The following is a 15,365-nucleotide window of genomic DNA, read 5'->3' on the forward strand; positions in this document are numbered from 1 at the left end:
TGCTGTCTTCTGAAAGACCTCTCTCTCCCTATGCAATCTTTAAACGGTTCCTCCCCATCGTGCTGTACATGCCCAGGCACAGGCTGTACACACAGCGGGTACCTGTCCGGCGCAGGCAGAGGCGCCGCCCCGAGCGCGCTCCTGACGTGGAATCCCTTCCTACCCCACGCTACGACCGGAGTATGAGCACCTGGAAGAGCCCCACGCTCCACGGGCTCCTTCTGCACCACTGGTTTTTAAGCGCCGTGCCCGACACGCCAGCTCCAGGAACGACGCTCGAGTCTTAATTAGCGAGGCAGATTTTTACAGAGTCCTTAATCTCCTGCGCCGGGGCTGTGTTGGGACTGCTGTTATTCCTCCGAAGACAAGCCTGGGTTTTTTATGATGACTCATTATCTGTTAATGTTAATACAAGCCATTTGCTGTTGTCAGGCAGAACAGGGCCGTGGCGGCAGCTGCTCGCCGTGTTCAAAGCTCCGAATTACCATACAACACGGTAAATGTTAACTGCCTCGTGCCAGGGCAGGGCTCAGAGCGGCGTCACCGCGCCGGGACGATGCTCAGGTCCCGAATTGCCACTTCCCTCAGCACAGTGCCAAAGGTGCCCACAGTTCTGGGTGAACGCTCCTGTGTGCATCGCAGGAGGGGGAATGTGTATTGTCTTCCAAACAGCCTCTCCGAGCAAAGTAGGTCAGCGCTTGATCAACCTTACCCATTTCTGTATAATCCCATTCCATGGGGTTTTTCACTCAAAGGGAGTGGGATTAAGGACAAGAATAATGCGGAATCTCAAACTCCATTTCAGAAAGCCCCAGAGCCAGTGTGACATCAAACCTCAGCAGCCACAGCTCACTGCAGTGCTCGGCCAAAGCTGCTCCAGTCCGCCAGCAAACTTCACCTCCAGTGGCTGCCGTCGGCCGCGGCGCTGCGACTCCTCCTCCATCACTGCTGTGATGGGGCACAGGGAGCTTTCCTTCCTTACAAATCCGTTCAGGTTCCTCCTGTGAGCTGCCTGGTACAACTGCTGTGACTGGCTGCTTCCCCCTCACCGAAACCACGCTGCGGCTGGGTCCTCTGGCTGCAAGAAGGGCTGTTGGCTGCCTGGGTGTCACATCCATCCCCAAGCCAGCGCTCCAGCGCGGTCTGACCGCTGGCTTGGCACTCTGCTGGAAAGCTCCGACAGCTGCTCACTGCAGGCGATGTCCCGCTCCTGTGGGGGCTGGTGGGCCGGCAGCGACCATGTGCCAGCGGCACAGGAACCCTCCCCAGCACTCCTGTCTGCATGGGATGAATCTGACCCCAGGAAACAGCATCAACATCTGCTTGCCGTGTAGCTAGATGAGTTGCACCAGGTTTCCTGACACAACCTGAGCGCTGCCTGCAGCTCTCCAGGCTGGAGACTGTTCTGCGGCACCATCCTTTACATCTGCTCCCTGCAAACGCTTGGCCTTACGATGCCGTCAGCACTGTCAAATGCCAGGCTGCCACTGAGGCAGCACACTGCTGTTAGTAAAGTCCCCATTAACTCCAGCCAGCCTCCAGTGCTCATCCGGTGGCACCGTCCACACTCCCTTCCCTGCCCTGACATCCCTGCCAAACCCTTGTCTTGTGCCTCGGGCGCTGGCTCCCCAGTTCACCAGTGCTGATGTGCTTACCAGACAGCTAAGAGCTGAGAATAGCCATCAATTAAAACCTGTAAAGCGCTTCCAAGCCTTTCCGAGGAGCGAGTTGTCCAGTATGGAGACTGGTGCAGTGTCTGAGCCCTCCTGTGTGCCTACAGTGCCATGAGATCCCCACCCTGCGCTCGTGGGAGCTGCGGGGGTGCAGAGCAGAGCCCGTGACGGAGATGCACCCGCTTGACTTCGTGGGTTCCTCTTGCTGACAGCCCTGTCCCTGCCTGACCCTGGGGGTTCCTCCTGCTGACAGCCCTGTCCCTGCCTGACCCTGGGGGTTCCTCTTGCTGACAGCCCTGTCCCAGCAGAAGAGGCAGGCAGACGCGCGTGGGAGATTGTTCGGCGTGGGAGAAGTGCCACGTGCCATCTTCTGAACTTCAGAAGGGTTTGGGCTGACCCTGTTTCGGGACAAGGGCCTTTCTCCAGCTATCTGTGCTGTGGGGATGTTCCTCAGGGATCTACAGCAGTCACCGGATCCATGGCAATCACCGGGTTCTCACCACGAGGCACACAGGGTACTCCAGAGGTACCTGGAGCGAAGCCAGGCAGTGCCCTCACACCGAGAACAGGCTGTGGATGCATCTCCCTCCATTAACGTTGATGAAAGCAAAGATCAGCTCCCAGATTCGTGTAACTAACAGGATCTCTGCCACGCAGCACACACTCCAGGTACGACTCAGAGAGATTTCCCCAGAGCACTTTATGGATCCCATGAAAACCAGTCAATGAGGATTTCAGGGATTGATGGGCCACTTTGGACTGTTTAAGGAAACCTGAGGAGATGACCAGGGCATGGTCTCTGGCACAGAGGTTCCCAGGACCTTGGGCAGAAGCAGTGGGAGCTTCCCATGGGAGGGAGCATCTCGGAGCTGCTCGAGCCCTCGCTGGCTGCTGCCGCCCTCGGCACACCTCCTCGGCCTGCCCAGACGCAGCCGGCCCAGAGCACAGCCGGGACCATTAACTTTTTATTCCCTTCCATTCTAATCTAATTATATTTCTGTGTTCAATAGCTGAGCACAATGTTAAACAGGCTATTCCGAGCAAGCCGCAGTCAGGGAAGGCTGGAAACTTCATCTGTGCTGAATGTATGATTCATTACAGCGGGGACTTGGGGCAGAGCAATTAATTCATCTGAGTGTGCGGCTCCAACGGGCACCGCTGCCCCACGGGGAGCCGCCACACCGGGACCCCTAATTGCTTTTCCTGCCACTGCTCTCGGCTGTGCCACCTTCAGAGGAGCACAGGGAGGTGAGAACGGCCCGAGCTACCTCAGAGAGAGAGAGAAAGTCCCCAGATAATGAGCACAAAGCCCTCAGACACCTCGGTCGCAGTAGGGTGCAGCTGGCTGCCAGGAGGGCTTGCAGGCTCAGCTGCCCCCAGAGCAAGGGGAGGAGGAAGAGGAGGAGGATGACCCCAGCACCCATGCAGCAAGAGGAAGGAAGTGTTTATGACAGCAAAAATCATCAAATGAGCTTTTGGACAGCAGTGGAGCATGCATGTCAGATGTGTGACCCTGGAATGAGGGGGCTGTCCATCATGCACCACCAGGTTAATTACAGATCAGGCCACTTCATGGCATGGAAATCCCTATCGCTCATCCAGGTTCCTGAGGTGAGCAGGAACCACGGGGAAGGCTGAAGCTCGAGGCCACAGTGACCCTTCGCTCTCAAGTCCACACCCACCCCAGCCCCTGGCTTTCAGCTCAGGCCCATCTGCAATTCACCTCTGTGGAAAAGGCATTTTGACCCCCAACCTCCCCTCCATGGCTGGAGAGGTGTCCAGCATCACAGCTGGGTGAGCAGCCCAGTTCACATCCCCATCCCCAAAGAGGCACAAGCGGGACGATGGCACCGGGCAGGGCGGGGAGCAGCTGCTGGCAGGTTGGGGGACACACGATGCGCATGGGGTGGGCACAGAGGGAGCACGGTACATACCAGGAAACAGCCCGACGGCGTCTGCCCTGCCCCCAGAAGTCAAACAGGCTTCGGCCAGTCAGCAGGAGATCTCAAACCATTTCTCAGACACAAAGGCCACGGGAATAAGATGCCGGTCAGAAGAAGAGGGTCTGCAGCGAGCAGAAACACGGGCTTGCACGTGCTGGTACAGAACACACAGGGAGCACACCGAGGCGGCCTGCTCCAAAAATCAGCTTTTTCAGGGGGAAAAATACCCCAAATCTCTCTAAACCAGTGTCTGGGACAGGTTTTACTGCCCTGGAAACCAGGGTGGGGTGGTGAAAGGAGACGAAAATGGAGGGCTGCAATATTGGGATGGTTCTAGCCCTGCGCATGGGCATCTCCTGACACATCCCACCACCCTGGGGCTGCACAGCCCCAATGGCAGCAGGATGGTGCTGCCCACCTCCCTGGCCTGAGTCTGGTGGGGTCCTTTCACCCAAGGGCAGAGAAGGGACAAAGCCCCTCCAGCTGCAGTAAGGGAAAGGTGCGATGGCACCAGCACTGGGGAGAAGTCACCCCCCACTGCCCATGCAGGCAAGGGGCATGCAGAGCGAGGGCTCCCATCTTTCACCCTGTGTTGCTGGCTGCTCTGAAGCCCCTTGTTAATGCATCAGAGAAGAGGTTCATTTGGCTCTCACTGCCAGCTCCCCCATTAATCACCCCGCTCATTCGCAGCCCAGCAGCTCTTTCGATGCCGCTCCGGAGACGTCGGGAACGTGGGAACACGGATCCAGCAGCATTTATGTGCTGGTGGCAGCAGCTGGGCACTGCAAAGCACATGGTGCTGAGCGGTGCTGCCAGGGCTCGCTGAGCTGACCGCCCTCTGTACAATGAGCTGGGGAAAGGCAGCTCCACCACGTGCTCCCAGAGCATCTCCCCAGGGAATGGGGGACAGTGGATCCTGTCATGGGATGGTGCTCCTGATCCTGGAGGGAACCCGTGCCGGCTGCCTCACCTGTTTCCATTGTAGGTTGTTTTATAGTCCCCGGGCGAGTGCAACGCCTCCTCCGCGTAGACGGGCACAGGGGTCCGGACGCACTCGTGGGAGCACTGCAGCGTCTCGTTGTAGGCGGTGAAGATGTCGAGGGCGCTGGGCACGCGGGCGGGGGCGAAGTCGGTCAGGTTCTGGCAGCTCTCCTCTTGCTGGTCCAGCTTGCGCTGGTGGCTGTTGCGCCGCGGGCGGCCGCTCTGCGCGCAGCTGGGGCGGCGGGGAGAGAAGAAGGGACACGACGCACGGCGCGTCGCTGACGCTCGGCAGGGGAACCCGCGGTGTCAGCCATTCATTGCACATCACCCAATATCAGACCACAGTTCAGGCCCTTGGGGAAGACCAGCCACTCTCTAGCAGTCTAGCCTGGCCTCTTCCTTTTTAGGGGTCAGGTTTAAATTTGGGGTACAAGCTCTGTCCCACTGGAGAGATGGCTTAGTGGGTCACACATTTAGACCTGCAGGAAAGCCCTTCCATGTGTGAAAAGGCACAGGTGGGACCCCTTCCCCTTTGGGAGGCACCAGGGGGCACAGGTGGGACACTTTCCCATTTGGGAGGCACCGGGAGGAATGACTGATCGGGATAAATATGCCCTGGTCTAACAGGACAGCCGTGCTGCCTTGGGCCAAGGGATGGCTGGCGGGACAGCTGTGCTTCCCAGTGACCCAATGGCTCCAGAGGCTCTTCTGTGATTGTTTGGCCATGCAACACTTCTGGGTTGGTTCACAGGAAAGGAGAACACCCACCAGCAGGAGCCTGTCCCAGGTCAGGCTGTGCCTATTTAAGGGTTTAGACGCCGGTTTCAAGATGCTGCTTTTTGACATCAACAGTGCCCATCCCACCAGCGGAGATCTGGAAGGTCGCAGCTCCACAGGCAGCGGGAGCTGGGGCTGCCAGCACTGCCCATGGATGCTGACCTGCAGGGCCAGGAGCATGGTGCTGTGCCAGCAGCAGCGCCGGCTGGGGCAGCCCAAAGAGATGGTCACAAAACCAAGTGCCAGCTCCAGGGCAGCACACGGGCAGGAGGAGGAACAAGGCCACCAGCATCACTTTCATAAAGTATCTTCCATGCTCTTTCACCGGCATCACCAAACCCCAGGCTGGTTTGGGTGGGCAGGACCCTCAGAACCCCCAGTGACCCCCTGCCATGGGTAAGGACACCCCCCCCAGCCCACGGTGCCCCAAGTCCCATCCAAACTGGCCTTGAGCCCTGCTGGGGGGGGACATACTGCTATGCCCAAAGCAGTTCAGCAAAGTAAAGCCTGTGTGAGATACGAAGCTGAGCATCACCAGCTGCACTCCCAATGCCTCCCTGCAGCCCGGCTCCCAGCGACACAAACCCGTCTGTGGGGCGAGCAACACGCGCTGTCGGGCAGCTGCAACACTGAGATTAAGATGCCTCTGTAGCCCTGCAAATAGGTTTTCCTCTAATCCCAGGGAGCGAGCAGGCTTCTTCGCCTTCCCAGTTCTGCGATTCCCCCCCTGGGTGCAGGAAGGATTCGCTGCAGAGCTCGGATGGGCAGAGTGGGCAGGAGGAGGCTGCTGGAGGGGCTGAGCACAGCACGGCAGCTCTCCCACCAGCCTGGGGCTGCACCGTTACACCGGTACCACTGACCTCAAAGTAGGCCAGTTTCCCTGGGAAAATAGGTAAAGTCAGGAGCGCCCGAAGCGCAGCGCTAACCTATTTTGCCACACGCCCAGCCACGCCAGGAGAATAAAAAGGAGCAAATTCAGCTGGAGGAACAACACAGGAGCGCTCCGGGGGATGGGCACGCTGCCAAGCGGCGGCATCCGAGGGGCTCCGAGATGCCCTTTGTTGGTGGGGGGACAGGAAAGTCCCCAGTCGCCATCGCTGGTGGCTGAGCCCGGCCGGCGATGGAAGGAGCAGCGGCAAAGCTGCTTAAGCCAGGCTGCAGGGGAGATGCCACCCAGCACGGGGACACCCGCGGGGGCTGAGCGCTCGCCTTTGACCTCACTGGGTGGCCTCACGTTGCGCCAGGCGATCCAGCAGCAGCGAGGAGCACGAGGAGCACGTGGCCCACGTGGGACTGAGCCACCCCTTGGCAAGAGGCGGGTGAACCACAGGGGCACGGTGGAACGCAGGTTCCCCTGCCTCCCGGGGAGGCTTGAGGGGTAAAGAACACCCCATCTTCTGCACAAGGTCCTCCCTGGGTCCATCCTAGTGACACTGTGGGCTTTAGCGCTCAGAGCCAGGCAGGACCCCCCTGTCCCCCCCATCCCCAAAGCCCAGCAGGCGCAGGAGGGACCTTACCAGTTTTTTAAGACGAGAGTTGTTATCAGAGCGGCGATGACCATGATGAGGGACACGGTAATTGTGATTATCTGATGAACTGCCAGACCTGGGGAGAAAAGGAATGAGAGAGAGTGGGAATGGGAGACAAGGGGGATGCTGGGCAGTGGGTGGACCCCTCCCCCTTTACCTTCCCCCAGCCCTTCCCCGGCAGCGGCATCGCAATCCTCTCTCCTGCCTTACATAAAATAATCTTTAAGCCAGGCTTCTCATTTCCTATCCTCTCAAGTATGTTCCTTGTCAGCCCGAATTAGGCACGAAGAACGGAAGAGATGTGGAGCCTTATCCCCTCCGGGACGGAAAGGGAAACTTGAGCGCAGCCTTGCAGTGGGTGCGGGATTAACCAGAGATAATAATTACTGCACTAACTGCTGCTCACTTAGAAGGTCGGGTGGGCTCATTTTCTCCTAATTCACCTTACACAGGGTATAATTTTGGCTCGTGTATCACTCCTAATGAGCAGTTTGGAAACAAAAGCAGCCCGATGTACAGTATGTTTGTGATTTGCTGCTGCTTTACAGTTGCAATTTCGTAATGAAATGATTTTCCTGGCGGCAGCCCAAGGATGTGCCGTTCCTCACAAGCAGATGTTGCGGCTCCTGACGGATGGATGGACGGATGGATGGTGCTTTTAATAAAGAAGTAAGTGCCAGCATGACAGGGAAGCAGGCAGCTATATGTCCATCTATATGTTTGCAGCTCCCAGCTCGTGTGGGTGCGTGTGGCAAGGTGGGTGCTGCTTCCTCCCATGTGAGAGCCCACAGGCTGCTGGCTCACTGCTGCGGCTCAGATAGAGCTGGGGATGCCTGCGGAGCTGTCCAGTGTGGACTGGAAAGGAGGTGGGCAGCCAGCTGGGCAGGTGGGTCTGAGCAGGGAGCCCAGTGGCACATCCAGCACTGGCAGCTGTATGTGTGCACATCCGTTGCCTGCCAAAACGTCGCATGCGCCAGGTGTGCCTCCTCCTCCTCCTCCTCGAGTGGAAAACCCTCTCAGTAGAGACACGCTGGGAGAGACACACTGGGGGAGACTTCCCCCCCCATCCCAGCCTGGAGTGCTGCTGGTGCCCAGCTCGCCCTCCGTGGGCACACTGCACAGAGCATCCCCATGCTCCCATGGGAACACAGAGCTGGGCTCTCCCACAGATCTGGGGCCACACTGAGCTCCCCACATAGGGCACAGCGCACCCCACTCCCACATCAGGCTTGCGCCAGGCTCCGAGCAGGAACCCAAGCAGGATAATTAGGCCAGGAGAGATTTATCAGGGGTATTTTAAAGCGCAGATCATGCGTGCTGCTCCGCTGTTTCCCTCAAAGGACAGAGCTTTGGACTCCCTGGGAATTCGTTATCTCATCTCGCCCTGCTCATCCCCAAGCCCCGGGGTTTTCGGGTCCCTGCCCAGGCTGCCAACAACGCTCGTCAAGGGGGAAAAGCTGCTTGAGCTCAGCCTGGCTCCCAGGGCAAGGCCAGCACCTCCCAGCCGGCACCTCCCAGGGCGGGCAGTGTTCAACATCCCCCCAGCCCACACAACTCCCAGGAGCCACTAACCCCCCGCAACACAAAGCTCTGATGGATGGTGGAGCAGAAGTCCTCCCCTCCAAAATAAAAGCAGCGGGGTTTCTGGAGGGGAGCACCCACCCACCACCCTCTAGTGCTTATTCCGCTTTGCCAGCAGATATTCTGGGAGAGATCTGTGGGAAGAGTGAGGAGCTGGGATCCCGAATGGTTTTAAGGATGGGAGGTGATCTGGAGTCAGATGTCAGCCACACCATGGACGCTGCCATGGACACTGCCAGGACCAAAGAGACAAGACTTCCCAAGGGCCAACGCTTCCGAAATGATGGCTCTTTGGACCCTGGCCCTGTCCCAGTGCTGGGCTGGCAGAAGGCAAGAGCCCACCAAAACACAGGGAGATGCAGAATGCTCCAAAACCCTGGGATTTGGGGTCTTCCTCTGCCCCCCAGCGCTGTGAGCTGCACGCTCTCTCTCCGGGGAGCCACCAGACAGACAGAGGGACAGAAGGACGGCTGCTCGCCAGCCCTGATGCCCCATGAAGCCGAGCACAGCAGACAGGATGTGTCAGGGTTATTTTTCTCCTTGGACTCAAGCACCTATTTTGCAAATGACCCATTTCCTCCGTTTACTCCCAATTACACTTCAATTGGTTCAAACAGGCTGTGACAAGGCTCCTCGGAGAACGGCTGGCACCAGCAGCTGCCAGAACACGAGCAGGTCAGGGGATGCAAATGCCAGGGCAGGGGGACGTCGGTGGCAGAGAACGTGGAGCAATGGGCATCCACCTCCACAAGAGCATTCCCAGCCCTGGAGGGCTCCGACACCAGGGAGCTGCAGTGGGCTCTATGCTTTCAGGAAGGAGGGCTGGCAGGTGCCCCACAGAACGAGGTCAGGAGGCACTGTGGGGACACCATGTGTGGAAGCTGTGTGGGGCTGGTGGAGCCATCCTCCCCCAAGCCAGGGCCACCTCCCACGAGCGGCTGGGGATCCAGAGCCAAATTATTTGTTCCTCAGCTACTCAGCCTCCAGCTTTCCTTTCCCAAGGGAATTCACAGGGAAAACGCCATGGGGCTTCCCACCAGCACCCACGGGCTGAAGGCATGGTGCTGAGGGAGACCTCTGGCCTCACGCTTCAAGTTTCCCAGAGGATGGTCACGACAGGAGCTGTGTCCTGACAGAGCCCAGGAGCACAGCTGGCAGCTCCCAGCACCCAGCTCACACCCGCCCCGGTGTTCCGGCACGTGCCGGGTCAGAAGCGACACCCGCCCCGGCAGCAGCCCAGCGCAGCCAGCCCAGCCGCATCCTTCGCGCAATCTTGGAGCAGCTCCCAGTGGGACAGCGCCGAAAAAGAGAGAAGGGAAGGCTCTAAAAATAAAACCAAACCAGCCCAGTGCCCGATCCCTCGGAAAACAGAAGCGGCGTCGGAAACGAGACCAAAGATGGGCACCGAGGCAGAGGCGGCGGGGCCACCGGAGAGCCTAACGATGCAATTAATCCTCCTGCTTACATAATGGGGCCCGCACAGGCAGAACAGATTGCAGGTGCCTGAGCGCTGGGAAGGATGGCAGCTCTTGGGAGCAGGACACATGGATTTTAAGAAGGGCTGGATAATTTTAGACTCCGTCACATACATAAGTTGCCATATGTACCGGCACAGAGGAAAGTTCCTTTGCATCGCGTGTTCATTCTGCACCAGAGCCTGGAGGGGCTTCAAGGGGATGAGGAATGTTTTCCCCACCAGTGTTTACCATAGCAGTGACAGCAAGAGGGCAAGGGACCTGATGGGGACCGGGATGGTTCCCTGGCAGGCTGCACAGCCAGGTCCTTCACCATAAAGATTTATCCCAGACTCTTCTAGACCCTCTAAGCCTTCAACGCAATATACAGACCTACATGGAGCAAAACTGGGCAGGAACACCCAAACTGCAAGAGAAGGTGCTGATGGATGGGGCACCTTGGGAGAAGGGAACATCCCAGGAAGGACACGCAGCACCCGAGGGGCACGGTGAGGTGAGGGAGGGACGGCTGCCAATGCCAAAGTGAGATCTTAAACACGGCCCTGGGAGCCCACTCTGGAGGAAAGTGACCTGGAGGATAAAATCAATAGCTCATAAAGCAAAATTCCTCCTCCTCCTCCTCCAGTATGGGAAGCTGTCTGCTGAGCACGCAGCTCAGCACAAAACCCACGTCCTGGGGACGCAGGAACCTGGAAGCCGGGATCACGATGGCTCAGTTGGTTCCCTCATCCTGGCATCAAACATTTCCAACGGCAAAGCTCCGAGGCAGCGAGTCACAGAGCCCAGCAGGCACTTCATCACACCCCAGGAACCAGCCGCAGGAAGGGGTGGCACACAGGATTGTGGGGGGGGGATGCCTGGCATGTGATTGCCTTGACCAGCGCTTGCCCTGCAGCTGTAAATGCCTCATCACTGCGAGGGAGCCGCTCACAGCCCCCTCTCACCAGGCTTTTACCAGGCACTTTGACGCAGTGACCGTTTAACTGGAGGGTAATTACAGGAGAAGTATTTAATGGAACTGAGAGTGTGGCCAAGCCCCTGCGCTTCTGCTGGAGCAGCAGAATTCCGTGCGCCGCCTGCCAGGAGGGAACGCTCTTCAAAGGCGCTCTCTGAACCCTTGGAAAGGCTGGAATGGCGCTGGGTTTTTCCACTCTCACCGGGGATTTCTCACCCCCTCCGGTGACGGGAGACCCAGCCTCAGCATCCCCACGGGCAGCAGCCGGGCATCGACCCGCAAAACACAATCCCAAACTCCTTAAAGTCCAGGGAAACCCCTCCCCATCTCCTCAGAGCAAGCAAACGCCAGGGCTTTTTGTAATATGCTATTTTACAGACGGACTATTTGCCGCCGAGATGAAAGCGCTGAGGTTTGGCCTTTCTGGCCACCTTCCGAAGCAGCTCCCGGACAGCTCCGCATCAACAGAATTAATTCCAGGAGAAAATCCATCCCAGGCTGACTCCTGGCTGCTGCAGAAGTGCACAGCGGCAGCGAACAGGAGATATAAGCTCTTAATTAAAAACAAAGAGAACCTCTATCCCCCAAGGCCTTTACTTCAACAGCTCTGGTTAGGGAGACCGTATTTTTCATTTTCCCAATAAAAACAGCTACGAGCTGCAACTCTTTGAAGACCCTCGTCAAGGCTTCTCAGCTGCATAAAATTAAAGGAGGAAAAAAAACCCAGTTCCATTTCATCCCTGACGAGCATCGTCCTGAGTTACTGGCAGTGGCAGGAAAACAAGAGATGCTCTGGGTACCTGCCACATGCCAGCCAGGAGCCCATGGTAAGGCACCAAAGCCCTTTCTTGCACCTGTGCCATGCGGGATGCTTCCTTCCCCCCTCTGCCTCAGTCTTCCCGGGACCCCCAGGTTGAGTCAAAGTGTGACAAGAGGGTAAATCCCCCAAACAAGCCAGGGCTGGGACTGCGGGCACGTGGCAGGGAGCTTTGAGGGCTCGTCCAGCGTCACAGGGATGAGCTGGAGAGAGAGGCAAGGGCTTGATCACAGTGGGATTTACACGTGTGCGTCCATCAGAAAACACATCTGATCACTGAAAGCTTCATCCAGCCAATAATACCCACTTTGGGACAGAAACACTCAATCTGGAGTGTTGCATGGCTGCTCTGATGCAAATCCCAGCCCCAAATGGGCTTTCCTGGAATGGGGTGGGGGGATCAGCCACCTCTACCCTAACACAGACCCTACTGCTGTGCTGCAGCTTGTGGGAAGAATGAATCACAGACCCCCATGAGGGTTAGATACAGGCAGGGAACACAGCAGTAGCCTCCTTGGAAAACTGTTCCAGTGCAAAGCCAGTCCATCCTCTGCCCGACACGGTGATCCGCTCCAGTGCCCAGCCCAGCCAGCGTTACTCATCCTGAAGGAACAGGCAGCTCTCCAGCTAAAACCCAACAAACCCAACAAACAAGCCCCCGAGGATCCCAGGAACCTCCCGGTATTTCGGGCTGGCCTGATGAAAGGAGGGGAATATCCTGCTGCTGCTGCTGAGGAATATTCTTGCCAAGAAGGAAGATCCTTAAGGCTTATGCTAAAGACACCGGGACTTATCTTCTCAGGTGTTACAGCAAATATCACCCAGCAGTAAATACTTGGGAGAGCAGCACAGGAGCTTCTGGCACGTGCAGGCAGCAGGGTGAAGGCAGGGACACACACACATCGGTGAATCTGGGGAGAGATATGGTCCATTCTCCTTCACCAGAGCTCAGGGCTTGCTCCAGCCCCCAGCCTCCATCCCAACAGCATCCCGCAGCCAATGTGTGGCTTTGGGAGGATCCTTCAGGAACCTCTTGGGAAAGGCGACTGGTGGGTGCTGGCCCAGGAGACACCATCCAGCCCCATCACCCCCTCTCCGGCCCCCGGCTGCGATGGTTCCTTGCGCCTGTGCGCGGCGGATCAAAGAGGCGGCTCCATCCCGACCGCCCAGGGTCTTCTTTTAAACACATTTTATCTTTAATTAATTCCTTTGAAGCCTTTTACATCTGCTATCTCCTCGCATCCAGCACCCCCTCTCCCACCCCCTCTTTTTGGAGGCAGGGTCATCTCCCAGAGGGGAACGATCGCCTCTTTATTATTATTTATTCCTGATACACTCCTGGCCAGCAGCAGGGAGAGAGCTCAGCTCTGGCTGCCGGCACGGCGGGTGCCCACACCAGCACCCACACCAGCACAGCCCCTCACCCCCTCCGGGGGTACCCGGCTCCTGCACGAGCACCCTGCTCAGGGAGCGCGATGCCAAACGCGCTGCGTACCGGCGATCAAATCGCCATTAAGAGCAGCAGACGGCACATAAAGTCTTCTGCCTTATAAAGCACTTAAAGGTTTAATTAAAGACGGCTTTATTCTAATAATACTGAAAGGAGAGCCTCAGACAGCCCGGCGAGCGCAATTCATGCCTGAGCTCCGACACTCTCTGATTCATTCTCCTCTTTTTTCCCTCTTTTCTCTTTTTCCCTGGCTGAGCTGCAGCCCAGGGGGATGCTGTGCACGGAGCCCAGCCCGCACGGGCAGCATCTGCACGGCCACCCCAGCGAAGGCTCTGAACGGCCCTCGGCTCTCGTGGAATTTGAATCATTCCTCCCTTTCCGTGCTGGGCCATGCAGGGGCTGTGACAGCCCCTGGGAGAGGGAGGCACACTGACGAAAAGCGTAAGCACAAGCCGCGCCTGGGTGAACATATTGAGTCCCCATCTGACTGCCGCCAGCGCCCTGCCAGGCGCCGAGCAGGCAGGGGTGGCACCGGGACAAACACACCTGAGCTGCGGGTTACCCACAGCCACCCCCGGCGCAGCAGCACCCACCGAGCCACAGCGGCACCCACCGAGCCACGCTGGCCCCCACCCAGGCTCACCAATCTTTATGGCCTTTATGCCATCACTCGTCTGCCTCCTCTCCTACCTACAAGCAGAGCGTTTGCTATTCCAGGGGAATCCTTCTCAGTTGGGTTTTCCCAGGACATCGTTTTGCCTTTTCCCCTCTTGCCTCCCCAGCAAGGAGCAGCAGGGTGAGAGGAGGATCTGAGCCTTTGCTCAGATGACCCCACCCCAGCACCCCAAGGGCCCCCATGGTCCCCTCCAGACTCACGGGGCACCCAGCAAGCCCCTTTCCAGTGAGGCACAGAGGGGAAGGAAGGGTGCATTGGAGGGAAGGAAAGGCACGACGCAGGAGGGACACTGAGTGGGGGAAGTGACACCTTTGTTAGCTGGCAGCCCCCATCTGATGGGAGCAAGGGTGCCACTGCTACAACGGGTAGCGTGGGTCTGCTCAGCCCTGGGGAGGTTCTGCCAACTCCCAGAGTGGCCCCAGCCTCCTTTGGTGCCACCGGTGGGATCACTGCGACCCCCAAAGCTGTTGCCAGGGAACGCTGAGGAACCACAGGCTGCGAGAGCCACATCCCTCCCCACAGTGGGCTCCTGTCGCACTGTGCGGCACCTCGTCGGCCGCGGAGCCAGGATGCTCGCTGAGGCAAATAAAAAGTACAGACGAGTTACCTAATCCTAATTTGTAGCCATATGTTTTTCCCAGCAGAGAACAAACACTTCCAGCCGCTAAAGCTTATATAACAGAGAGGAGCAGGGCTCCAGCACCGCACAGCCTCGCACAGGCACGCAGCCAGCACAACCGGCAGCGGCGCGGCCGCGGCTTCGAGCCGGCGTTGGATGCTGGCTCCTGGGACACGGTGCCGCGGGGGCTCAGTGCCGGCAGGGAAAGCCCCTCTGAAGTGAGGCGCTTTTCAATTTAGGGTGGACAAGCCGAGATCAAAAAAGGTCCTTTAGCCTCGGGAAGGAGTTTATCGTGTTCACCACTCGGCCAGAAGAAGTTAATTAGCAACAACTCCGACCCTGCAAAAAGCCCCTAATGAGAGCTAAGAGCCGGCGGCGGATTAAAGCAGCCGGACGCCCCAGGAGGCTGCCGGCGGCTCGGGGCTGCTGCGCTCTGCTGATCTGCTGGCCAGGGATGACGGTGGTGGTGGCACACTGGCGCACAGGCGGCACACCGACGGGCAGGTGGCACACGGGTGCCACACTGCCAGCTCACCCTCGCCCGAACGAGGCGGCCGAACCCAAGACACCACACCACGTGCTCAGGTCCATCCTCCCACGAGCTGCACATGGAGCGGGCAGATGGGCTGCCGCAGCCAGCAACCAGCCCCACCGCACCCCACACAACCAGACTGGATGGTGCCACCGAGCCGGAGGCGCCAACCACAACCGGTCTGGGGACATAGGGCTGCAGACGTCATCATGCAGCTCACGCCGGCGGGTGTTATCAACACTCCCTGGCTAATTTGCCCAGCCGATTCCAGCGCTTCTTCCCAGAGCTGTGTAGGTTGGGAGGTTTTTCGCCACTATAAATATCTCCTTCAAGTCAGGAACAACACTGATGGTTGGC

The 15,365-nt window shown here is 58.2% G+C and overlaps 1 protein-coding gene across 1 annotated transcript in view; it reads right to left on the minus strand.

Moving 5' to 3' along the window:
- Positions 1-3,621: 3,621 nt before the first annotated feature.
- The window catches only part of AJAP1 (adherens junctions associated protein 1), a gene marked incomplete at its 5' end in the record, with an annotated part of 28,768 nt that continues 17,024 nt past the window's right edge, over positions 3,622-15,365 (minus strand). Inside the window, 3 exons of the mRNA XM_084274644.1 lie at positions 3,622-3,738; positions 4,587-4,829; positions 6,892-6,979. Of these exons, the coding sequence (XP_084130770.1) occupies positions 3,666-3,738; positions 4,587-4,829; positions 6,892-6,979 (404 nt within the window). The 3' untranslated portion in view covers positions 3,622-3,665. The remainder of the gene's footprint in view (positions 3,739-4,586; positions 4,830-6,891; positions 6,980-15,365) is intronic.

The sequence above is a fragment of the Gallinula chloropus genome (genome assembly GCF_964237585.1).
Source record: "Gallinula chloropus genome assembly, chromosome: 23".
NCBI classification, from domain to species: domain Eukaryota; kingdom Metazoa; phylum Chordata; class Aves; order Gruiformes; family Rallidae; genus Gallinula; species Gallinula chloropus.